We start from the raw sequence: 26113 nt of genomic DNA, 5'->3' as shown, positions 1-26113 counted from the left end.
TGAACTGTCTGAGTGGTGCATCCAGGTGTAGAAGAAAGGCAGAAAGTGAACTTTTTTTGGCATGTTTATTCTGGAATTCTCCCAGTTACAGTAGTTTTGGTGATGGAGGTCCCATTCTCAGGCAGTTTGTGAATACTTTATTTGGATAGCATTTGTTCCTCCTCAAGTGTTTTTGGGGGTTATTTATATAAATTTTATTTTTTGTCTGCTTTTTGTGCTTTTTGTTTTCAGAGCAGAGTTTGGGCATCAGGTTTTGTTTCCATTTCTTTGGTTTCCATTTTTTCCAGCAGCCTTTCCTCGTCCCGGCAGCAGCTGAAGCAGGTTATTCCTCATCCTATGTTAGCTCTGCCCTGGATCCAGGCTGCAGCTATCCACCTCTTCTGGCATCTTCTGGGGGCTTCCACAGCTAGAGGTTTCTGCAAACCACTACCCGATTGCTGGGAGCCTGCTTGTTAGCTGTTTCCTGATAGACCAGTAGTTGAGGCAGGGGGAGGGCTTCCCTTTTTTGAAGTCTCCATCTCCCCCTTCACTCCCCTGTAAGCAGATTCTGTGGGAGGGAAGGCGCAGGTCAAATTTCATACTCGTAGAATAGATAAATTTCATTACAAGGCCATGACATCTTTAAAGTGCATTTTCCTGAGTGCCAGCAGGGAAGTGTAAGTTATCTCCCATGTTTTCCTTCCTTCTGTGAACTCATGCCTGAGGAGTGGCTCACCTTCATGAGCACCCATGGAGTGGAGCACTGCATCCCAGGGACATGGCTGATTCACGTGATTAAGTTCTGAAGAAGTTATAAAAGAAATAAAAGAAGTAGCTTACCAAGTGTTGGGTAACTTTCTTAATAGATATTTATGATATTGCTGTGAGTGCCAGGAAAGAACAAATAAACAAAGAGGAAATCAATTAAATCAGATCTTCGGGTGTAAATGCTAATTGTTGTTCCTGAATACTTAATCATAAGATTTTAACTTCCAATATCACTTTCTGTAGTGAAGATTTTACAGTAGCTTTAAGCTTTTTACCTCATCAAATAAAGTCAGGCATAGCACTGCATTCCATACTGTGGCTTGAGACATGGAATGCAATGGAAGTGACTGAAAGTTTTGCAACTGTCCTGTGATGTAATGGGCAGCATTTTGTTGTATATACAGGTTTGCAATCAGTGTTAGGATGGGTAAAGGGGAATCAAAAATATGTAGTGGAACCATGAGTTAGTTTTATCATCCTGGTGCTCTGAATTACCTAGTTAATAGAGAAAAACACATTAGCAAATACAGTTTAGAGTTGTTACAGGAATTTTCAAATTTTTTTTTAGTAGCTGCCTTTTATTTGGCATTATTCTTACACTTCCAGTATCTCTCCATGCAATAAATGCTGACATTTAAAGTTTTCCTTATACAAAACCTGGTGTAGGCCATGGCAAGCCATGAGGATGCTGATGTCTTCTCTGTGAGGAGGAGCTTGATGCTGCAGGTGGGAGCTTCTTCCTTTTCATTTTTTTGGGTCCACTTGGGTTTCTGTAATGTAGCCACCCACCCACAAAAGTCTATGGTTTGTCTGTGTCTTGGAGAGTGAATGTGACACTGTTCCCAGAGTGGCCATCCCCAGAGCTGAAGCTGGAACAGGAGAGGCAGCAGTCACTGAGCTCGGCACAGACGCTACAACAAAACAAATCCAGTTCAGATCCAAAAAAGCTGAGACAAATTCTGAGGTCTTGTAGTGTCAGGCCAATGTAGGACCCATATCATTCTATTGTTAGTGGTACAAATCACATTTACTGGAGAACAAGAGGTGTTAAGTGTAACTATAATTTCCCTTCTGAATCTGAGACACACACAGTATGGTAAGTATGGTATGGGACCTCTGTGAAAGCTAAGCACTTCTGGAAAAGTAGCAGGAAGCCTCATGCAATGCATTAGGTTGCTGAAATGGCTACTTAATATCTCTGTAGGTGACTGAATCCCACACTATAGCTAATCAATCCTTGTGTATGTGTTATAAAAGGCATGTATTATAACAAAGTCTAAAGATTTGTCTCTATGAAGGACCTTGCAATTACACAGTATAAGAAAATCAACTAATGTTCTAGTCAGTGTGAGGACCTCTTATTTAAAAATCAGTTCTTGTTTCATCCCCATTAACATCTACATAATATTTCCAAGAACTGGCATGTAGTATTCCTCTACATAATTCTTCAACAGTTATCTGGAATAAAGAATAAATGCATGTTACAAATGGCACACTAAGTAGAATATTTGTTCTTGTATTTAAGAACTTGGATGGTTCTTAACAGCTTCTCTCTTTCCCCACTAATTTCTTTTATTGTATTTTCAGTTCTCCAAGAACTATTATAGCTTTGTCCAACATTTCAGAGAGATGCTCTTTTTCTGTAAAAATGCTGGTTTTAAGAGTTTTAACTACAATGAGGGCAGTCAAATGTGTCCCTTGATAAATAAACTGACTTGACAGTGTTCTCTACTACTATTAAATGAAGCTATAAGCTCTCCTGAAATGTCTGCTCTGCAGAAATTGCTGTGAATGCTAGGGATCTGGGCAGATTGCAATATTATCTGATCGTGCTTTGGGGGAATCTAAGGAAAAGGTTTCTTTTTAAATGAGTTTTTACTAGCCATTAAAGACATTTTTTATATATCACAGTTTGTTCTTGCTATGGTAGTTCACTTTCTCCTCTGACCACCACCATGGGAAAACTTTTAGTGTTTCTCACTTCAGCCAAAGAAACAGTAGCAGTTATTAGTCATGAACATGAACTGGAAAGCCTGCCTCATGAGGAAAGGCAAAGAGAACGGAGTTTGACTCATTTGTTTGAAGGGAGTTTGAATGGAGAATGAGAAAAGAATGCTTACGGGGGAGACAACCATGTTCCAGTGTTCAAAAAGTGGCTACAAAGAAGGTGGAGACTCTTTTTTTCAAGGATTCACATGGAAAAGTTGAGGGGTAATGTGTGCAAGTTGTTCCTGAGGAGATTCTGAGGAAAATTTTTCAAAATTAAAATAATCAACCATCGGAATAATCTTACCAGGAAAGACAACATTGAATGGACAACATTGAACATTTTAAAGATTCAACTGGACAGTGTGCTGAGGCATCCTGTCTAAATAATGCTTTTTCCCAGAACAGTTGGGCTAGATGATCTTTGAGATTGCTTCCAATCTAGTATTCTGTAAAGTAGCATTCTTTCCAGGTGACGCTACTGCTTCAGTTTTATGAGTCAATCTTGGATTGGTTTTTGTCAGTGCTTCCAAATTTTATAGTGCTTTATGCTAGAAGTACCCATCAGAGCCTGTAGTTGTAGAGTGAACTAGAGGTATGAGAAAAAGCTGAGGGAAAAAAGGTTCAATGAAATTTTAAGTCTGTTTGCCTCTCCCAGCATGTCACATTAAAACTTTGGTGCCTCAACTGCATAAGAAACATACTTGTTACGTAAAGCCAAGAATTTACTGTAGGTCTAATTGGAATCATAACAGTCTTGCCAAATAAGTATTATTAGTCCAATAACAAAAGTAACTTACCATGCAAGCTATCTGATTATTGAAGTTCAATCGCAGTAATAATAGTTTAATTCTTAAAACTGACAAACAAATTTCAATGGTTTCATTCAGGGGAAAGGGTTATGGTGCATTGTCATCCTGAATCCTTTGCCAACAGAATACAGTGGGGGGTTCTTCTATCTCATACTTAAGCAGATACTTTTAAGCATTTTCTAGTGCATTCTATACTCTGTTTCTTTTGTTTTTCTCTGTTATATCTACATTTTTTTTTTATAACTTGTGTTTTATTATGTTGGAGGCTTGTCTTTTGTTACTCTTAAAGCCATTTACACTCAACTCCAGATGTATCATCTCTTCAATGATCAGTAGTTAGTCAGTGATGATTTCTTGATAGCCTTAATCTGTCATCCCATGTTTGTATTTTTCAAAGTATCAATTGTTATCCAGTATTTGTGTTCCATGGTAACACATGATTTATATGCCACTAGACTAGTACTTGTTATCACTACCTGTTACTCAGAGTTTTATCAGAATTATTATAGAAGACACATATCACCACACAATTCCACAAAGAAAAACAAAACTCAAAGAAATCAGATAACAGACTGATACAACTAAAAAAGCTAAAGCAAAACTCCAGGCAAGCATAAGACAAGTCCAGACAAATCATGCTTGATAAGCCCCAGTCCAGTGGCTTTGCAGTGCTAGAAGAAACTCTGTGGTCTCTTGTTCAGCAATACCATATTTACTAAGCTAAAGGACTACAAAAGTGAGACATGGGACAAACTCTGTTGGTATTATTTGTGAAACTGAGAATATATTCTCAAATGAAATTTGTTGCTGTTCACTTGGTTTTGAACCATTCACAGTCAAAATGACTAATTCTGAGAAGCAACTGAAACTGCCACTGTGAAATGATCCCTGGGCATTCTAGCAATCGGCTAAGGGGAATAGGGAAGTTGATCTTGAAAGTAAATAGCAGCCTGCTAACAGGGCGCTCCCAATTCTGTATTATGACTATATTACAGAGTTGGGAAGTACTTAAGTCTTAAATAATACTTAAAAAATTAGACTAATTACAGTAGTACAGAACATTTTATATCAGAAGGGTATCTCTCTGGGTAACAACTCTTTTCTCCTGTTCTCCTTTCTCCTTTAGCATTTTGTGAGCTCTTCACTTGTTTTGAAAGTTAATATAAACAAAGAAGTTTAGGTTAAACACTTGATGTGAGGAAGCGTGAAATCTTGCAAATGCTCTATCACGTTAGATTCTGTAGTGTTCACAAAAGAAAAATATAGGAACAGCCTGACAAAAAAAATAATTACAAAACTCAACATAAAGCTCCAAGACAAAACTGAGCACCTCAGCTGGAATACAAATCAAACACCAGCCTTTTCTGGTCCTGACACAGATCAGTTACAGTGTGAAGCTGTGCGCAGTCAGTGGAAGCAAGCTAGCGTGCAGTCCTATTTATATAAGCAGAATTTGCAGACAATGACCAAGAACTTCAGCTTCTTTAGCTGCTTAGACTTCTGCAAGTTTTTGAGACATTGAGAAAGAATGCCAACTCCCCAAAGCTCTCTCAATTCATTCTCCAAATTGAGAAGCAAGAATACTAAGGGAGAGCAGAATCTTGTGCATCTTAAAGCAAGACCAGAGGATTTCTCCTCTTAGTCTGTTAGATGTTTACATTTACACATCCAGTCAGGAGCAGGGCTCTGTCCAAATTCAAAAAAATGCAGATATATTCCCTACTGGGAATCCAGCCACATTGACCAAAGCAGCAGTGCCTTTACAGATAGATAGACAAAGTGTATGAATTGCTCTCTGTAAACATCAGCCTTGCCTTACTGAAAACTGTGAGACCTTAGATGATGTGAAATGGGGGGCAGTACAAATAAAAATTGCTTTCCTTTATCTTCTGTCTTGGTTGGAATACGCTGAAGACTTTTATCATCATTTGATGACTGTTTCAGCACAAAGAGATCACTATGAGATTCAGGAGCAATGCCTTTAAGTGAATCTATATAAAATCTACCAATTAAAAACTTCTGTTTTCATGTGCATGGTTTACAACACAGTCAAATAAGGGGCTAATTTGAACCAAGGAAATTGGACAAGTAAATGAAGAATAAATAAATGATGCATGATATTAATCTGTTTTGTTGTATCTAGGATTGTGAATGAGTGCCTGGATAGCAGAGACATGTCAAGACTGATATTATGAGAATTCACATCAGCTAAGGACCTGTCTTATTTGTTCATTTACAAGAACTAGTAGTAAAAAACTCAGAGAGACTTCTACTTGAGAAAGCATTGACCAAATGATAACTTTGCTCTATGTGAAATCTAAGTGAAATATGGATTATTTTAGCAAACAGCTGAATGGTGGTTTTTCATCAGTTCTGCAAGGACAATCCACACACACAACATAGTGTTCCTCCTTTAATTCTGCCCACACTACTGGTGTGTGAAGAAACGCATCTAGTTTCCAATTGGGCAGGTTAATAAAAGAGTGAAAGGAGGGTTTTAACTCTCATATATTTTCATCAAGGCTTAGCCATTCTGGTTATTTTACTGTATTCATTCTAGCTTGATATTCCACAGATTAACCTTTCCTTTAACACTGTCACACCCCACCAACTGTGATTTAGCAAGTACATAATTTATCACTTAATAAGAATGTCCGTGTTAAGCACAGTGGGAGTTTTTACTGGCAGTAAAATCTGATTTTCTCATAGGAAAATAAAGACTGAATCCAAGTGGACTGAGAAAGTTTAAGGTCTCCTTTAATGAGAATGACCTTAGAAAGAATGGGACCTTTTATTAGCAAATACTTAGTACGTGTGGTGGTTTTCCTGAGACATTCTTTGAGAATAAAGACCCTTATTTACCTTACATTCAAAAGGTGTAGACAATGTCCAGAGTAATATTGTGTGTCCTGAGTAGTTAAAAAATAGTTTTATTTAGCCTACATTGCATTTACATTATAATAGTCAGGAATAAAGCTCTAAATATGGTCCTTACTGCCTTATCATTACATGGTTGGGGTTTTTTGTTGGGGTTTTTGGGGTTTTTTTTGGAGGGGTTGCGTTGGGGGTGGTTTTTTGTATAGAGGTAATAAGTTCTCTATTTTGTTAACTATCCTTCAAGCACAGAAGAAAGCTGAAAAGTTGCAGAAATTCCAGCTCCCGTTTTGTCTAAATAACCTGAATCTTTTTGGGCTGCTACATGCAACATACCTCCTCCAGGAAAAAGGATTCCCTAGACTAGAGTATCTAGCATATCATGCTGACAGGGTCACTTTTAAAAGAGGATAAAGAATAAGCTACTTCTGTTTCCTTCAGTCTTTAAAAAGTGTTGGTGGATCAGTTTCATTCTTGCATTTACCCTTGTGAGTATAAATCTTAGGCAATAATATGTGGTAGAGATGGGGAGAAAACCCAGCTATAAATGTCTGATATCTTTAAACCAGTCAGAGACTTCGTTAAGTCTGTGGTAAGTTCTGATTGTTAGTGAAAATCTGGGGCTATGGATAAGGTCTGAACCTTATGATTTGTAGGTCCTGTTCTAATAGCAGTTCTCCAAGAGAATGACACTATTAATTACATTTTTCAAATTCATTTTACCTTTGCAAATCTATATTTTGTAGAAACTAATGATGAATATGGAGAAGTTCCTGACTATCAGAATCAGAACGTTTACAAGATCTGAACTCTTGGACTATGTACGTGACTGTTCTTTTCAACTTAATTTTTCTCTTATAATATTTTCATACCACTCTAAATTATGTTATCATTGAATGACCTCTCCCATAAAGAAAGCAGAAGGAAAAAAGATGACTCTTGTTACTTCAGATTACCATTCTCTAGTAGGGACTCTGATGCTGACATGATGGCAACATAACTTGAGATGAATAAATGGAAGAAAACCCTCTAAAATCAAATATACAGTCAAGTGAAGAGGTCACTAACTAACTGATCCCTGTTTGGGGGTAGAAACTGGAACCTTTATTGAACACACGCTTCGCAATATAAGGGTCCTGGGGCAGGACATGTTAATGAGGAGGATGGGTTATGCTAACTAGGGGATGGATTATGCTAATTAGAGAATTACACAATTTTCTGCTACGATTACACAGTTGGTTTAATATTTTCCCTTGAGCTAGGACCACATAGGGGGAAGAGAACAAAGAGGTTTCTGCATGGTCTGATAACATCATCACAAAGTCTTTCCATATCTTGCTGGAGAAGACAGGACAATCAACACAACCAAACATTAATAGGTCTTGTGAGGAAGCGTCCTCAGAGTAAGGAGTTTCTCCCAGCTCCTGTTGTCCATGGCCTGCTACATAATCTCATCAACTCCTTCTCTGCTGATAGCCAAGCCCCAGATCCCAATACTCAAGTGCATTATTACTATTTTTTTCTTTTTTATTCACATTCACGATTCTTTAAAATAGAACTAACATTTCCTGACCACCATGGAGAACTATAATTTATTTTTACTTCAGTCTATGGAAAATTTAATTTCTGAGGTAAATAAACTTACTTCATTCTAGACAGTACATTAAAGGTGAATGCAGAGAAGGGAAGAGAAATAAAAAAAAGAAGCATGATAGGCTTTACTTTTAGCTTAGGGAAAGCTTCATTTTCAGTGTTCTAAAATTAACAATCACAGCATCACTTTTGGAAAGGGTTTTAGAGAAAATAATCTGTGAAAAGCTCTTGGGAGATTTCTGTAAATTCCTTACTGGATGCTTTCACAGAATCTCTCCATTGAAACATGCTTCAAAGTACATCAGGAGAAGGAATTTTCAGTAGCATTAATGATAAGGCAGCTGACTCACATTATTTGGAACATGGAGTCATTTGGCTTGTGGAGACAATGGGTTTAACCCACAGTGAAACCACAGTACCAACAAAGATCTATGCTGTTCCAGCATAGGATCCCAGAAATCACTAAGAGTTCACACACATGTGCACACAAAATCAATGTTCTTTTCTTCCTCTATCAATTTTTTGGTCTCTAAAAGCAATATAACACAAAACCATTGTCACCTGAAGATCCTATTTTGTAATTGTGTCTTAAAGGTTTTTGGTTAGTTAGTTGGTAGGGTTTTTTTGTTGGAGTTGCTTAACTTCACTCCTTTTTTTCCAACTCTTCTACATCCTTCTCCTTTCCCCATGTGGTGTAGGGGTAATGGGGAATGGGGTGTGTGGTCATTCAATGTATAACCCGATGACAGTACTTCAAATATATATTAATTTATGAGGCAACTCTTTTTCATGTGTGTATTAAGGCAATACAGAAAATGTACAGGTAGATTTGTAAGATAAGGAAAAAAGAACATAGAGAAATTAGAGCAGTAAAGTTTGAAAGAAATTAAACGATCTAAACATTAAAAGCCTTATGAACGTCACACTGTAACTTCCAAATGAGACAGATTTCATTATTCAAATCAATGTTGATAGGGTCAGGATTTTGGTTTGCTGTTGTATATGCTGAGAAATAAATTCAGTAAAATAAAACAATGTTTGTCTTTTTTTATTTTTTTTCCGTTAAAAATTCTACTTAAAAGGGCAAAAATTATGCATTGGCTTCCAGTAAATTGAACCTTATGGTCCAAAAGGTTAGCTGTTAGAGAGCGAAGTACGATAAAAATTGAGAATTTATTTGTCACTGTAGAAGAATTTAAAAAAAAAAAATTAAAGATTTAAGAAATCATGTTGTAATGATACATATATTTAAACTTAAGCAGTCCTCTTATTAATTGTTTTCTTTGAAATTAAAAAGGTTTTGCAGAAGTTTGTATTGTTAATACTTTTCATGAAGGTCATGCCTCAGTAATGCCAAGAAAAGAGTCATGTATTTCGCAGGAAATGTCTCTAATAATCCTGAAGATGTTTAAATTGTCTGGTTTTCCTTGCTCTTCTTGTTTGTTTGTTTTTTTTTTTTCCAAGCTAGCATATGAGCATTGATTAAAGCAATGATAAGGTCTATGTTTGATCGATTTTTCACTTTTTTAATTTAAAAGGTACAACTTCCTATCACACTTGAAGTTGAAAATTATGGTTGAGATAATAGAGGTCTGATACTAGTGGAAGTTAAAAAGGAAAAAGTTGCTTCGCAAATGTCAAGGCACCTTGTGGTCCAAGATGATTAAAACTAAACTGTTTGCTGTATGAATCCCAAGGTGCTGCTATATCTCAGGTTCCATGACATTTAGCCAGCGACTTTTCATAGCTTGTTAATAATGTATAGCAATCCTAGCATAAATTTGCAGTGACAGAGCTGGCCTGTTACAGTAGAGCAGTTAACTAGATTTATTTTGGTCAGAAAATGAAGATTTGAAGATGAAAAATAATCATGAATAATGTCAAAAGAGATTGCACATTTACAAGACTATTTTAGGCAAGACAGTTGCTCGGGACATGTACTTTTCATATTGATCTATTATTCTGCGAAAAGTCCTAATTACCTAACTGAGAGGTATTAACAAAACATTACCACAGTCGTCAAGGTTCACACTTACAAAGAAAAATTGATGTCCCAAACAAATTTCATTGTGTGGACTGGTCCACAAAGTACATTGATTTTACCAGATTGGATAAGTCATGCAGGCAGGTAAAGGTTACAGCATAAATGTTTTCTTCTAAGTAAAATTGCAGTTAATCCTTGCTCCCTGACAAACCTAATAAACTTGTATGTTGTAGAAACCATGTTTTTTCTGAACCTCATAGCTCACTAATACACAAATTATTCATAAGCTTTAAAAGGTCACAAGGCAGATGAAGAAAGAGAGGGAAATAGAAGGAAAAGGGTACAGGTAAAAAAGAGACTTAAAAGATGAGTTACAAAACAGACTCAAAGAGTGACGAGTTACAATAGGATTTAAATTAGAATTGTAGGGGAAAATTTAGCTGACATTTGAGTTCTTACATATTTACTCTGAGTTTGAAAGTTTACTAACATACAAAGAATTTTACTTTGACTGCAACCATAATTGCCATAGACCAAAACCCTTCACTTAATTCTCTTAATAAATTATTAATTAATCACTTTGGAATTGTTTTAAATGTACTATTTGGTGCAGTAGAAATGTTTGCATGCCACTAGCCCTTAGAATGTAAAATTACGTGAAGTAAGTTTGACAACAGTTATCACTTCTGTTTTTTTAACAGGAATCTTCTGTAGGACATCTAGGAGTTGTAGTCTCTTATTGATTTACTCACTCTTTATATGGAAATGTAAAAAGTACAAATATTTTTGCAACTCCAAATTTGTTATTACAAAATTCTGATTGAGCCTTAATAACTCCATTTCAGAATAAAACTCTTGAACAAGTTTGTCAAGTTCCCTTACCCCTTCTCCGATGACTCCTTCCAGAATCTAATATAATTTATCATCTTATTTAGCATAATTTTCAGAAGTAAAGTAATTACAGGGGTGTTTCAGATTTGTCTAAATTTAATGTTTTGATCAATAATCTTTGATACAAGAGTCTAAGAAATTGAGTTTATTTTAAAGTATGAGGAACTCTGGAAGCAGACATTCAGGAAGACCTTTCCTCAGATGTGTTCTGATTCATAAATAGATTCCTCTGCTGCTCTTTTAGTGTTAATCTAAAACAAAAAAAAAGATTGGCACTTTGATTTGGAAACTGATGTCATTGATGTTCTTGGATTTGATCTGACAAAATCCAAACTAATGGAAAAATAATTGCTTCCTTTTCTCAGTCTAAGTTCTACTAATTCTTTGCAAGAAGTATGTGTTTATCATAGATTGATAAATCCAGATTCCAAAAAAAAAAATTAAGGTATCTCTTTTTTTTTAATTTGGTAATTATCCCTGCTGCACTTGCAATTTTAATTATTTTATTTGATATAATGAAGAACAGGAGTGCAGACCTGTGATCATTCTCCTATGTGCTACATTAGATTTTTAAATATTATATATAAAGCAAGGATGTTTCTCATTACTTACAATTAGCCAAGGTCTGATCCATTTTTATAGCCAGCCTTGGGGTAGGATGTCTACAGCACTGAGACAGAGATACTTAAATCAGGCAGGTGGTATTTTCTCTGACCTTTGTTTGATAAAATATCAATAACATTACAATTTCCTGTAGTTCTGTAAGCTTATCAATATCATAGTAGCAAATGTTTAAACTATGATTTAAAATTACTAAATCTGTGAATATTTCTTATGACCTGGTTAGTCCTTCCTAAACACAGGTTGGTGAAATGCATATAGATAACACTCATTGTCTTTCTGTATCTATATAACTTTCTTAAGTTATAGATCAATACTTCATTATATTAATAGGCAGCCCCTTAGACTGCTATGCCCTTGTCCTGAATGAGTCACCTTTATTTTAGCTTGAACAACTAGCTAGGCCATCTTCAAGCTTGCAAATTGCTTTTATACTTAGTCCATTACAGACCTGTTCTCCAGACCCTTTCCTGCCAGCTCCTTGATTCTGTGTATTGTCTCGCTTACTCTGTTTAAATGTCCTGGGTGTTTTTTGCAAAAAAAAAAGGCCTTCAGTGCATAATTATTTTACTGAATCAAAGTACAAAGTCCCGTGAGGCAGGAACAAAGAGCAGCTTCTGTGAACCATAATGAAAATCATCTTAATAATGCTAGAATTCTTTATCTGTCAAAATAAATCTTCACAACTGTTTTGGGTTTGTGTGGCAAGGATTTTTATGTCTGACGGAGCTCATACCAGATGGCTCCGAGATAGATCCACTGCTGGCCAGGGTCGAGATCATCAGTGACAGTGATTGCACCTCTGGGAAACGTATTTAAGTTGGGGGAAAAAAGTCTGCTGCAGGCAGAACAGTAGTGAGAGAGAGGATTGAGACTATGTGAGAGAAACAACTATGCAGACACCACACCAACATAGTGTGTTGTTCAGAACCCAGGCAGCAGTGGTTTATTACTGCTACCCAATGACTGAATCTTCCCAGGTATCTGCAACCATTTGTGACATCAAGGATGAGAGAAAAGTACAAACCTTTGAATGTTTTTACCAACTAGCTCTATAAGCAAAACAGTCTTCATGTCATCAAGGCTTAACATGATAATTTGTTATCTCGGGACTTTAGGGGACAGTGAGAGTGCAACCATCATGTTATGGAATCACCTAGTGATAACTGGTGAACTTCTTAAACTGAACATCTCACTGAAAGTAATATTTGAAGATCCAACTGTAAGAAGTACAGTTTCTTTAGAAGAATAGGGCTGGAAGTATATATGCGTTATCACTCTCAACACCCTCCAGAAGTGTAGGGGTACAGGAAAGGAAGAGAAAGTCTAAGGTAGATTAGCTCTAATTACTGGAGACCGATACTGAGGATGAGGAAGTTAGTATTTACAAGCACATAAAGCATATGCCCCAGAGTTTTTGCTTTTTTGACTTTCAGATGAAATGGGCATAAAAAAAGTCATAGTTCTAATACAGCATGACTAGGGTACCAGCTCTTCCTAGCTCCAGATGGCCAGTGCCCCGGCAACTTTTGTCATTCAAAGGGCAGGACTTGACCCTTCTCTTCTTTCTCTTGACACCTTTTTGTGTTTTGTCACAGAAATAAAATTTCAGAACACAGACTTTTTAAAGTTTACTTCCCTTTTCTTCAGTGACTCTCGTGTGTTCAAAGATGTCTGCTGGTTTGATCTTTGTATTTTCCTACTCTATACATTCCCAGCTTCTTGTTTTGTTTCCATTCTTACTCTCTCTTAAATGTCCCATCTGTTCTCTCTCAAGATTTATATTCAGTACTATAATTGTTGACAAACAAACTAATCTGTAAAATATATACATTACTATATATTCTGTGTTCATATCAGCCAGTAGCCCAAAGTACAAACATAAAGAGGAAGCACCTTTAAAATGATCAGCGAACCTTATTCCTGATTTAGGAATTAATTACATTTTGGAAATACCTAAATGTTATAGTTACACTTCAGGACCATTTTGACTCACAGGTTTCTTAGATGACTAGGGTTTAATTTAGGTGTAAGATAGGTCTTACCAAATAGCTGAAAATTGGCCACTGATTCAAAACCTGTGTATATACAAGGTTGTTTAGACACTTAGAGGTATGGGTCCTCCTCTAGTTTCAGGTTTTTATTGTGATACTTAATATCATCATCATCATGGCTAGGCTTCACGAACAAAAATTTGGGAGGGGCTGTGCAATGGATTAGGTGAGATGCAGTATGCGCGGAACTGAACCCACCCTTTAATCCTAAAGGTTCATCTACTGGGGCCGAGTGAGTTTGGACGGTGGTAGTGAGGTCCTCAGGATGTAGGTTTAATTAGCGTGATCTTCTCTTAGATGGATGGCCTTACAGGGCTAAGCGAGCTCCATCTGCCCCGGTTTGGGATTAGAGTTGTCCTTCTCCTAGGATGACTGCCAGAAGGCTAACGAGCATATTCTGCCCAAGGATGTATTGTATCTGACCCTATAGTTTTGACCTGTCTGGCATGAGCGACCCTACAGAAGGCATGTACCATCGCCAGCATAGCTCGCAACCACATAGGGGTACACAGGCTACATTCCTATTAAAACAATTAGGGCAAGGCTTTCACTTCCTACTTTTCTGCGACCTATCTATATTCAATCCCAAGGAAATACCCAGGAACAACCCTTTGTCCTGACCACCCTTTCAGGATGTAACAAATATATCCAGAACATACTGAACATGGGCAGTAGCCGCAGGTGAGCCAAAAACAAACAAATGAACAAACCATTCTGGTCCCCATACCCACCCGGGGCTCGAGGACCTCTCAAGGTCCTAGCCTAGCCAAGACTCTCAAGGTCCAGAAGAAACCATTATCCACCCTGACCTTATCCTCCGCCCACCGTGTTACCTCATATCTTCCCACGCACCGCTCACCTGTGACACTTCATGCAAGGCTGCCCCGCCCACCCTCCTGCCAGTCCGAGGACCCCCATTGCCCGCCCAACACCTTTCCCCTCCCCCAAACCAGACCGACAAACCTCTGTGTGCTCTGAGGCCTCCCCTCTCCTCTCCCACAAGGGTGCAAAGCCATGCCAGCGAAACTCCCTCTCTCCTTTCTCCCGCCGGGGGTGGCCCTACATGGGCCTGGGGGCAATCCCGTGCCGCACAGGGGTTCTGGCGGGGGGGACCCCCATGGCCACGCAGAAGTTCCGGCGGGTGATACTTAATATAGGTGCTATTGAAACTGTGCTTCTCACAACCAGGGTAAGTGCCTGTTAGCTTCCTGGAGGACATAAATAAACTCTTGTATTCGTAGTAAAAGATAGAGCTTCCATTCCAGATGAGATTAGTAGGAAGTGAGGAATGACTGCAAAATAGAAAGTTTGTAAGTATAATTTCATCACAATTTGCAGATAATGCCATATGCAGGTTAAAAATGGCAAAGAACTGGCTCCTACAATTAGGAGTGATAGTAACGCCTCTGTGATGACATATTTAAGAACAGAAGGTTGTTGCTTTGTGAAGAATTCCAGCCAGGGAAGAACAGAGTGAGAACACGTGAACAACAGTGTAGACCAAGGTCAGTGCAGAAGGAGGGGTGGCTTAGAGGTGATTGGTCCCAGGAGAGTTCCCCCTGAGGGACCGACTGGAGCTGTTCTTTTTTGCTCCTGTGAAAATTAGATATCAACAATAGCCGGAAGTTGTTGGTAGAGTGTGTGAGAGTGTGTAAGAGAGAGAGAGAAGCCGGAGGGGTAGACGGGGCCCAAATTCTAATTATCCAGAGTTTATTTCATAAAAAAAATAAAAAAAAATGTGCTCAAACAAAGCAAAAATAAACCAAAACATAATTACTGATACATAGTGTAATGATCCTTCAGGACGTGTTAGGCATACCTGTTTCATGGTCCATCCTCCTCCTCTTTTGCTTCAGGGTCTGGAAAGCTTAAGGTAGACACTGCAGGTACCTCATTCTAATGATATGTTTTGTATTCACACCTTAAGGAGTAGGTGACATGAATGTTTGAATTTACTCAAAGGTAAATTGTTCATGTACTCATCTTTCTCTAAGTGGGCCATAAACTTTTATGTTTTTCGTTAGAGCGAAGACAACACAAAAGATGTGCACCACCCAGTTAGTAACAGGAGTTTTTGAATACATTGTCTCGTGAAATATACCTATGTATAATGCATCTCAAAATAGTACATGTAAATACCATTATGGGACCCTGTTTTTCAGAACATATTTGCATATATCAGTAAAACTGTGCAAAGATGTGTTTCAATAATGAGATTAGTAGAATTTCTGAACTTCATTAAAGGTCTTGTGAGTATTGTATGTTGAAATTATATGGAACTATTTTGATATCAATTATCCCATAGAATTTACAACCACAAAACTACAGAAGAGTTTTTTCAAGATGGCTAATATTTGATATCTAGAACAATAATGAAACCATTGTCCCTGAAGGTTATCTTTTATGCTGTAGTTTACATAGTGCAATATTTGTCAACAAGCAATTTTTACAAACATAGACTCTGGTTACTTAGCTAAACTATTTCAGTAGGTAGTCTCCCAAGAGTACTTTAAGAAAGGTTTGTATTCAGCTTGCTAAAAACAGTAAAATGTAATTGAGACTGTTATGTTTGATTATGATCCAGATGTGAAATTCATGGATGGGTTTTGCCATCATAAATCCCCTAAAAGACCATAGGTTGCAACACGAAACTTGGAAGAGTTCCAGCAAAATACTCCTTAAAACAAAAGGGAATATATGAGATTGTGTCTTGTTAATGCACATACATTAGACACATTGTTTCCACACAAGGTATGTTTTATACCATGTTTATGCACAGTATAACACTTTGGAATGTTGTTTGCTTCAGGTGTCTTGCTGGATTTTCTGGACAGTTTTGTGAAATAGAAGTTAATGAGTGTAATTCATCACCTTGTCTACATGGCTCAACCTGTGAAGATCATATCAATGGATACACTTGTAAATGTACACAAGGTAATTGCTATGTGACAGAGCAGTCTTAAACAATGATAGTTTTTAATTATCAGTGTTAATACTGAGAAAAATTGTTAAATTATATCAAGCTCTTTTTTTGTATTTAACCTATAAGGTACAAAAAGATTGACCATCTCTTTGGTAAGATTTTTGAATGAAATCTAAAGAGAATTAACTATTGCAATAAGCATGTTCGAAGGGCTTAAAACTAAAACCAACTCACTGAGTTAGCCAGAAGAATGACCTAGAGCTAGGTTTATTTTTTATGATCTTTTCTAACATAACTTACCAAGCAGCCAAGTAGGTACTGTTTAATGGCTAGATAATTTAACTACTTGTAACATAAGAGTAAAAAAGAAAATTGAAAAGAAATTCAGAACATTTTAACTATTATTGTTTTTGTTATTGTTAATAATAATAATATTGCTCTTATTATTATTATTGCTGTAAGACATATCATACTTATGTCCACTGGCAGGGATTAAAAGGAATTTTTTTAACTATTACAAATAGAATGAAAAAAGGTACTTTCTTAAAAAGTGGGAGCTTTTTTCTTATGGTAACATAGATCAACTAAAACAGATCTGGTGACTTAGGAAAGTATAAGAGATTTAGCATCTATACAAAAGCAAAAGTCACAGTCAGCCTGCATTGTCACACAATTACAAATTTAATCTGTTCTGGACTACTCACAATCTCTTGTCATTTCTATTAACAAAAAGCCTTTTGGCAACAAAAGTAGTATTTCTGGTCCATATCCATAAGTAACATTCTGCTCCACATGTTACTATTAAATTAAGAATTTTATGAGTACCTACCTCTGAAACTTTAGTTTTTCAGTTTAAGTCTATAATTTACTATTGTATAGACCAACACTGCTGAATAATTTCTTTAATAGTATTGACACAGGATTTCTTAGTTATTATTTTAGAGATTATTTAGAAATATTCTGAATGATATTATTCTGAGTGATTCTATTAACTCCTGATATCTTCATGCACCTGATCTACTTACTTCCTTTGTACTGAAGTATGTTCACCTTCTTGATTAGAATTTACAAGTGAAAAGATCTTGCAAAACTCTCCTGAAGTCAAGTGACCATATATATCACACTTTTCTGCAGTCTTTCTAGCAATCTGTTTACATAATTTCTATTCATACTTGTTCTACATTTAAAAAAAAGCACATAGGGAATTGAATAATAACATATTTTTTTTTTTTTCATTCTGAATTGTCCCTAGTGCAGTATGTAAAACTGCAAAACATATGTAAGAGAATTTTTTTTAAAAAAAGTATGGAAGATATTGAAGCAAAAGAGAGCATGTGTGTAATGAGAACCAATTTGGCAATTTATTCATTTGTTTAATTGGTACTAAGGAATGATACTCTGATATGTAAGACTTAAATCCAAGTATCTTTGGCTTACTGGAGCCTGATTATGTTTAGGACTAACTTGCTTAAAGCTTAATACATTCATAGCAACTTTTTTAATGTCAAGGAGATATTCGATGATTCAGAAAAACGGTATACTCCTGATTTATGAACCAATGAGTGAAAAATTTCTGGACTTTGCCATACAGAAGGTCAAATTCATGATAATAAAGACCCATTCTGGGTCTTCTCAGCATATGGAGAAAATTCCACATGGATTAAACTGTATGTCCTCTCACTCTACCTGGTACTGCATATGGCCATATACCCCTTCACCAATACAGACGACTTAAAAACTTAAAAGATATATTTTTTAGTCATTACAGTGCCTCATACAGAATACATTGCCAATTTCAATTTTTTTCTCCTTTTTAAAGCTTATTAAAGTAATACTTTAAATATATTTGTATATAGGCATTCAAAAATTGCTTGCTAGCCAAGAACTGTCACTGCTGTCTCTATGCAACTCTACGTGAAAATGTTTGGTATAAGTAGGAGAACCTTTATATTCCATTTAATAATAACATTTATTAGTAGGGGTGAAAGATCTCTAGATTATTTCTCCACCAGGAAAAGACACAGTGAAGGAACCACATGCATTAAGAAGATGCATATTTTTTATGTATCTTGCTTCTTTTAATTAATATGGTATTTGCAAATGTTATTTGAGTCTCTGATACAACTGAGAAAGTGAGAAGGTTACAGCTCAGAAAAGGAGTGAATTTGGAGAGGCCGGGGAACCTTTGGGAGGAATAGCTTTTTGGAAAGTTGCACAACTGAAGAAAGAGATTGAAGAAAAATTATCATCTGGAGATAGAAAGTAGAAATAGTTATTAAAAAATCTATTTGCAGGCTACTACTTTTCCCATATTATAGGTCTTGGATTTCTCTTCTAAGCTTCACCTATAGAAATACAGGGCTGGGATTGAGGATTTTTTGATCTGTAAAAGCAACTATGGGAAAGAACTTTCCACAAGATAGATAGTCTGATATACTCTGCAGCAGATTCCCTGTTGCAATTTAACAAAATGGAACAGGGATGGTACCAAGACAAAAATAGGAACAAGGTAGATGATTACAGCTTCCTGAAAACCTCCAGAGAACAAAGTAAAGCATGTGGTGACAGCATGTCATACCAGGAAAGGGAATTGATTTAGCTCTGACAAATGCATTCTGTAATGGATCATGAATTTTGTCAGCTATTGTCCCATAGAATAATAGATGCATATTCAGGATCTGTGGCTGCAGCTTCAGGCTGTTCAGGTGAGGAAGCAGCATGGAGAGATGTAAACTCTATTCTAACAGCGTCTCAGGGAGCTCAAAAGCAACACCAGCAGCCGTTGGAACTAATAGCAGGTGCATGGATGAAGTCTTTAGCTGGGCAGGCAGGTAGATCCATTTGATGCCTGCTGGGAAGCAAAGGCTGAACAGGGGCAACTAGATTTGTATTAGCTGAGGACTGCTGAGGGGGTAATGAGTCTGTTGGGTTTTCTTTGTTTGTTTGTTCGTTTAGAAATAGGAAAATTTAATTGGAGAAAAAAACCCAAATCTGAACTGGGAGTATCGTGGCAGAAAGTCTGTGTTCTTCAATAACTAGCCATATTTTACAGAATTTTGGGTTTGTGTTTACCTAGCAAATTTACTACCTCCAGTTTGGCATAGCTTCCACAGAGCAAGTTCAAGACAGGCTTAAATTACATGATCTGAACCACAGCTTCCGGATGAGTATTTGGCCTCTCATTTATGGGGTGTGCTTAGTGGTAAAGGAGATCTTAACAAGATATGCATATTAATAAAATTGCCAGTAATCTGACTAATGGGGTTTGTTTTTCTTTTTTTTTTCTGACAGGATGGGAAGGCCTCCATTGTGAGTTGGATGTTGATGAGTGCATATCCAACCCCTGCATACATGGTATCTGTGTTCAGAAGGAGCCTAGCTTTGGTTATTCCTGTTTTTGCAAGCCAGGATTTGTGGTGAGATGCTGAAATTTTTTTTATTCTTTCCTTAACCCGATTATTCAATGTTGCACAGAAAATAATGTAATCCCTTTCTCTTTAACCTCACTCAGATAAAACTCAACCCTTCTGAGTATTTTGGTTGTTGTTGTTTCTTTTATTTGTTTTACTACAGAAGCTCTGATGTTCTGGAGAAGTAGTTACCCAATATCAACAAAAAGTGGAAAAATGTGATATGTAATGTCTTTGTTAGTCACCCATGTTAATATTTTAAACACTTATTAATTTTTAATACATAACAATTAATATTTTTATCTTGTATAGCAATTATTGTTTTTACATACTGATTTAACTCACACTTGACAGGTATTTTGAAAACGAGTTCCCTGAAACTAAATCAAAAAATTCCTTTGAATGCTTGACCTTGTGTGGCTTAGTTCTATGTTTTTCTATAATACTTTGAGAGTGGCTAAATGCCAGCACTGTATTTAACTAAAGTTGAAATTTCCACACTGCCACCATTTTTCTTATGACAGTTTTCTGTACTTGAAGGCACGCAATTGGTTCCTACAATTTGAACTTGTGCTTTACCTCGTCACAGTTCAAGCTTAGTTTAATAATACTATTTAATAGTTTGAGATAAGTAGCAAGAAGAGAAAGGAGTACATGATTTTTAAGTTTTTTTTCTTACTTCAGAAATTCTTATCTCTACAACTCCAAGCTTGAAATGTTTATTTTAATATCTTTTCTTTATAAATTATGGCAGTGATGCTTGGTTTATTATCTATGCACCACGTATGTGGTGTATTTACATCTGTAAAATAGAAGGAACAGAATATTGCAAGTAAGATTCATATTTACTTTCAGAGTGACTCTGCAACAAAGTCAAAAAAGAAAATTAGTAACTTTTCAGATGCCAGCAAGTTTCAAGGCTTCTTTCTACAGTAGAAGATTCTTATTTACTGTCAGAGAGGGAAAAAAATTACTGATGCAATGAAGTGGAAAAGTTTTTTGAAAAAGTAAATAATACTTCTGTCTTCAGCTCTTTTCAGGTGCCATATTAATCTCTGCCCCATGTCCCTTGTCTCAAGGAAATCCCCAGTACATACTAGCACATGTCAAGGAGGACAAGGGTCATGCAGGCTGCTCCACAGGAAAAGACAGGACAGGAGCCAGGGATAGCAGTGAGATAGACAGGGGCAATGATCTTGTAGGAAAGGGTTGAAGTCTCCCAGAACCCAAACAATGACAGCAAAACAAGACCAGTGACAAAATGTAATTTCAGACGTCCAGACAAATTCATGATCACGAAGCAGTTCTAATGTTAAGCCAGGAAGTCACAGAAGCAAGGTAAGATAAGGATCAGTAAAGTACTGGGCTTACTGTAGTGAATTTAAGTTTCATTGTAAGATCAGTGAAGGACCAAGAGCAAGGACCTGAGCTTAACGCAGCTTCTGAGCTCAGATATGAAGGGCCCTGATGAGAAATCTCACACGTTTCTCACAGCTCAGCTGTTTTCACTGCAGGTTGATCCAAAGTTACACAGTTAATCAGACCTTGAGCACAGGGAACCAGTGAAGGAAGAGGTTTTAGAGATGGATTGCAGAAAATGCTGAGGCTAATTAAGGTCTTTGCAACAATATGTGCAGTTCTAAAATACCAGAAGACACTTGTGTTAATGCTTTTATCACAGGACATTTCTAAGACTTTCTTCACACACACCTCTTAAACATTCAGAGTGGAACTTCAAATGCTAAACAAACTTCATACCCAGTTGCTCATCACCAGCAAAAAATGAAAGGGCTGTCTTTGTGTGGTATAAACACGGCACCAAATAATGTAAACCTTTATAGGTAATGAAACCACCATATGTTCAGGAAGTTTACATTTGCTTGCAGAATAAGAGATTAGGAATTCCCTAAGTCTGCATCCACATCAACCACAATCCGAAATGTGGAGAAAGGATTCAATGTAACCTTCATTAATCTCAATATCATGACAAGTTTCAGAGGACTAAATATGTCTGAACCCAGAAGAGGGAAAGTATCCCTATATTTTTTTTTGTTTGAGCTAGGACTCACTTCCAGTGTTAATGTAAATGAGAAAAAGTAGAATAACCCCTTATTCTAGATTTAGAGACTATCAGTTTCTCTACTTGCCTATAATGAATATCATAATTCTGGGACCAGTAAGTTCTTTATGTAAGGTATCCCTGTAGAATTGACACAGAAAGGATTTTGTGGAGGCAAAGATTTTCTCTAAATAAAGTAGATTTTACTCAAATTCCTCTGGAGAATTACAGAGGGAAGATAAAGGTCAATTTGAATATGGCAGTGGATTCATATCTCTCTTGAACTGGGGAATTCAGAACTGGATCCACTATTCCAGATGTAGCCTCACCCGTACTGAGTAGATGTGAGGGATAAACTCCATCAGCCAAGGGAGAATGATTTTCCTATTGCAGCCCAGGATTTTGTCAGTCTTTGCTATAAGTGCATATTACTCCCTCTTGCAGTTTGTCATCCACCAAGACCCCTTTGTGCTTCTCTCCAAACCCATTTTCTAGTGTGTCAGCCCCGAGCATGTACTGATGCAAGGAATTATTCCACCCCAGGTGTAAGACTTTACATTTCTTTTTACTGAGTTTCCTGATGTTCCTGTTGGCACACTTCTTCAGCCTCTTGAGGTCAGTATAAATGTCAGCAAACTCATTTGGTATTTCAACAGTTCCTCCCAGTTTTGTAACACATGAAAACTTGCTGAGGGTGTACTCTGTCCTGTCTTCCAGTACTGAAGACTTTAGTGCAGAACCTAGTATGAAATCTTGGGATACACCATTAATTATTGACATCCAGCATGACTTCCTGCTGCTGATCACTAAACACAGCCCTTTGAGCGTGGCAGTTCAGTGTTTTCAGTCTCTCTCACTGTCCACTCATCCGCGGTTTGTCAGCTTGTCTATGAGGAAGTTAGGACAGATAATGTTGAAAGCCTCAGTAAACTCAAGATAGACAACATTCACTGCTTTCCTCTCATCCACTAAGACATTCATCTCTTCATATAGGGTTATCAGCTCAGTAAGGCACTTTCCCCTTCATAGCTCCATGTGAACTATTCCTGATCACCCTCTTGTCCTTCCCATACCTAAAAATGTTTTCCAGGTGTCACTGACTTTCTTCTCAGGAACTGAAGTAAGGCTGACTGACCTTTGGTTCCCTGGATCTACCTTGCTTTTCTTTAGCACAGGACCGACATGTCCTTTGTTCAAGCCACCAGGAATTTTTCCCTGTTTCAGTGACTCTTTGCCCACAATTTTGTAAAGTCTATATTTTACCATAAAGGCTTGGTAGGTTAAAAATGGATTTTAATAATCTGACTAAATTTACTGACAAGCTATCCTGAGAAGAAAAAGACTATCTCATAAAAATGAATACTATTTTTGTAGGCTGCTTCTTACAGAGTACAATGGGTACCATTGATACTTCCCACAGACCATAGCAACTGCTCTCTTTTTGTCTTCAAAAGCAGATTGGCATTCAAAACAATGTCAAGTGATGATGAAGGATATATCATTGGAGGGACACGGTCTTTTTATGTGGAAAACAGTCAGACCTCAAGCTAAAATAATCTATTTTTTTTTCTTTAAATATTCATACTTATCCTAAATAAACCACTGTAATTGAGAAGATCAGTTACACATTTTTTTAGTATTTTTGTCTCACAAAAAACCTTCTAAATGCCAAATAAAATCATCAGGGAGGAAGCTTAAAATCTGTTTATAGAAACTATTTTTTTAACTGGTGTAAAATTTATTGGTACAAGTCAGTGTTGCATGATACTGTAGAGACCAAATTACAATTAAGTTCAAGGATGGAGTCCAGAAGGATGATAGATTCACTGTTAGTCAAATTACTCTTCTAAATATTACCTTGGCTTAGGGAGTCTATGATTTACTTATTGCCAGAAGTTAGAATGGTGTATTTGGTGAGTTATCAGATATAAACTCTACTTGTTTTCTTACCCAAGAATATATTAATAGCTCACTGATGATGAGGCTAGATAGATATTTGAACCATAGGGGCAGCTTTTCTATTAATACATAGTTTGAGCATTTAGTGTACAGTATGTTGCAGAACAAACCCTTACAGAAGGAAAAGTAGAAAACCTGTGAAGTAGTTGGAATTTAAGATGTATCATCTTTTGCTTTTATTCCATTATTCATTGTTCCATCTTCAGTTCCTCAAATTCCAGTATGCTTTGGGAAGACCATAGTAGAGAAAAAACATGGTGGGGAACTGCCCAGAAAAAATTTTAACATACCTGTCTTCAGTGTGAAAGATAAGAAGTTACATTCTAAATATTTCAAGAGATATATTTGTTAAGCTCTGATGGGGTTAGACCCCTAACTATGAGTAAGTGTGGAGTAGAAACTATGAAATTCCCAGAGAAATAAGTGTTCAAGGAACTCCAGCTACAGTGTGTTAGGGTAAATCTTCTGTAGTCTTCTGTAGTCTATGTCTGTACTGCTACTTGAAGTATGGATCATATAGTATGGATCATGAAATCTCTCATCAATTTTGAGAAGAAAAGCATAGTTGGTGGTATATGACATAGATGTTTACTTTTTAAGTGAAAACATCTATAATATATAACTACTTTTAAATACAAATCTGCACAAGCTAAATGATTTTATCTGCCTGCATGGAAATTGTTAAAGCATTTACAGGCACTTTCAGTGCTATCAAATTTATCTATGACTATTTAATATACCCTTCATGCACAGTGGAGGTTATCCACATCTGCTTTGTTTCTATGAATCATAAAATCATAATAAAATGCTCTTCACCATTAACTGTAGTAGTCATAAAAATGTACTAATCTGTCACAAGGAAAGTAAGAATGAAACATAAGTTTTATAGGATTAAGATTAAGAGTTTGCTGAAATTGATCTTTTGTTCTATGTGTGGAATTAGAAGAGAGAAAGGAAGAAATGTGTGGAAATTGACATATAAATTGGCTTGCCGTTCCTTTCTGCTTTGGAATACCGATCCAGTGAGTGATTTATAAGGTGCCCTGAATATACCAGATAACCCATCTACTTGCCAAAACAAATTAAGAACTTGATTGAAACAAGCATGGATGTATCTAAATCATCCAAACCCCCTCAATTTATCCTCCTCTGTTTTAAACAACAAGTGATTTAAACTACTGGTACAAAAAGTAATTGCAGATTTTATGTCTACATTTCTGCCTGTCTCTCACTTGCCCCTCCTATTGTTTTTTAATATTATAAATGAATTAAATAGAGTTGACAGAGATCTCAGAAAATGTAAATTGTCTCAAGTTCTGTGTAAATAATTAGTCAGCTAGACAAGCAAGACTAAACATCTTGTGTGATGGAAAGTGTGTAATGAGCACATGCCTCTTGAGCTCTAGAGAAGACTTGGATCTTTTTACATGTGCTTCAGTTGCAGGAGAAGATTCAGCTGGAAATTATGTCATGATGATATGTTGTCAGAATGTCTTTCAGGGATGGCAGTGTGTGTATTTTAAATAGCTATCCAGATACGCAGGATCCTTCTGGGACAGCTTTTAGCTCTATCTCTTCACATAGCCTATTAGTTCATTGCAACAGAAGTGAAAATAAAATGAATTCAGGCCTGACTTCAGCATATATTTATTTCACACTTCAAGAATACATTTAATTAACATAATTATTGCGGCAAAAGAAATACATTATGTCTTGCCTTTTTTTCAGACCACTGAATACGAACATTTTTAGTTTATTACTAGGAAGGATATTTCAGGCTTCTCATGAATTGTTAGTCTTGATAAAAAATAGAAAATTAATGCCTGGTCCAATTTGAGACTGCCACTACATTTTTCCTTTTCTAAGCATTATCTCTGAGCATAATGTATTAGCAAGATGCTGTGTGAGGATTTAGTAACAGCAGACAACAAAAAAAAAGCTACAATGTACAAAAATGAAAGAATATTAGTTTGTAAATCAGAGCAAACCATAGGTTTTTAAACAGTTAAGTCCATTGTACAAAGTTTTCTTTAACTACATGCTAACTAAAGTTGATTATTTTAACCAAATTTTTTTATTGCTGGTGACATTGTCCTTGATACTTGGTAATTACAAATCTGTGGGGAAATTATTTTTATTGATAATTTGTAATAGTAAATCAGAGTCAAAATAAAACTCTGTTAAAATTCAAAATATACAA

At 36.5% G+C, this 26113-nt stretch overlaps 1 protein-coding gene across 1 annotated transcript in view; it reads left to right on the top strand.

Moving 5' to 3' along the window:
* EYS (eyes shut homolog) overlaps positions 1 to 26113 on the top strand; it is an 853574-nt gene that overhangs the window by 477883 nt on the left and 349578 nt on the right. The window contains exons 31-32 of the mRNA XM_027644956.1: positions 16372 to 16496; positions 19777 to 19901. Of these exons, the coding sequence (XP_027500757.1) occupies positions 16372 to 16496; positions 19777 to 19901 (250 nt within the window). The remainder of the gene's footprint in view (positions 1 to 16371; positions 16497 to 19776; positions 19902 to 26113) is intronic.

Source organism: Corapipo altera, unplaced genomic scaffold (genome assembly GCF_003945725.1).
Source record: "Corapipo altera isolate COAL_440 unplaced genomic scaffold, ASM394572v1 2, whole genome shotgun sequence".
In the NCBI taxonomy this organism is placed as follows: Eukaryota; Metazoa; Chordata; class Aves; order Passeriformes; family Pipridae; genus Corapipo; species Corapipo altera.
The sequence above is the reverse complement of the archived record's forward strand: the minus strand, read 5'-3'. Positions and strand labels throughout refer to the sequence as shown.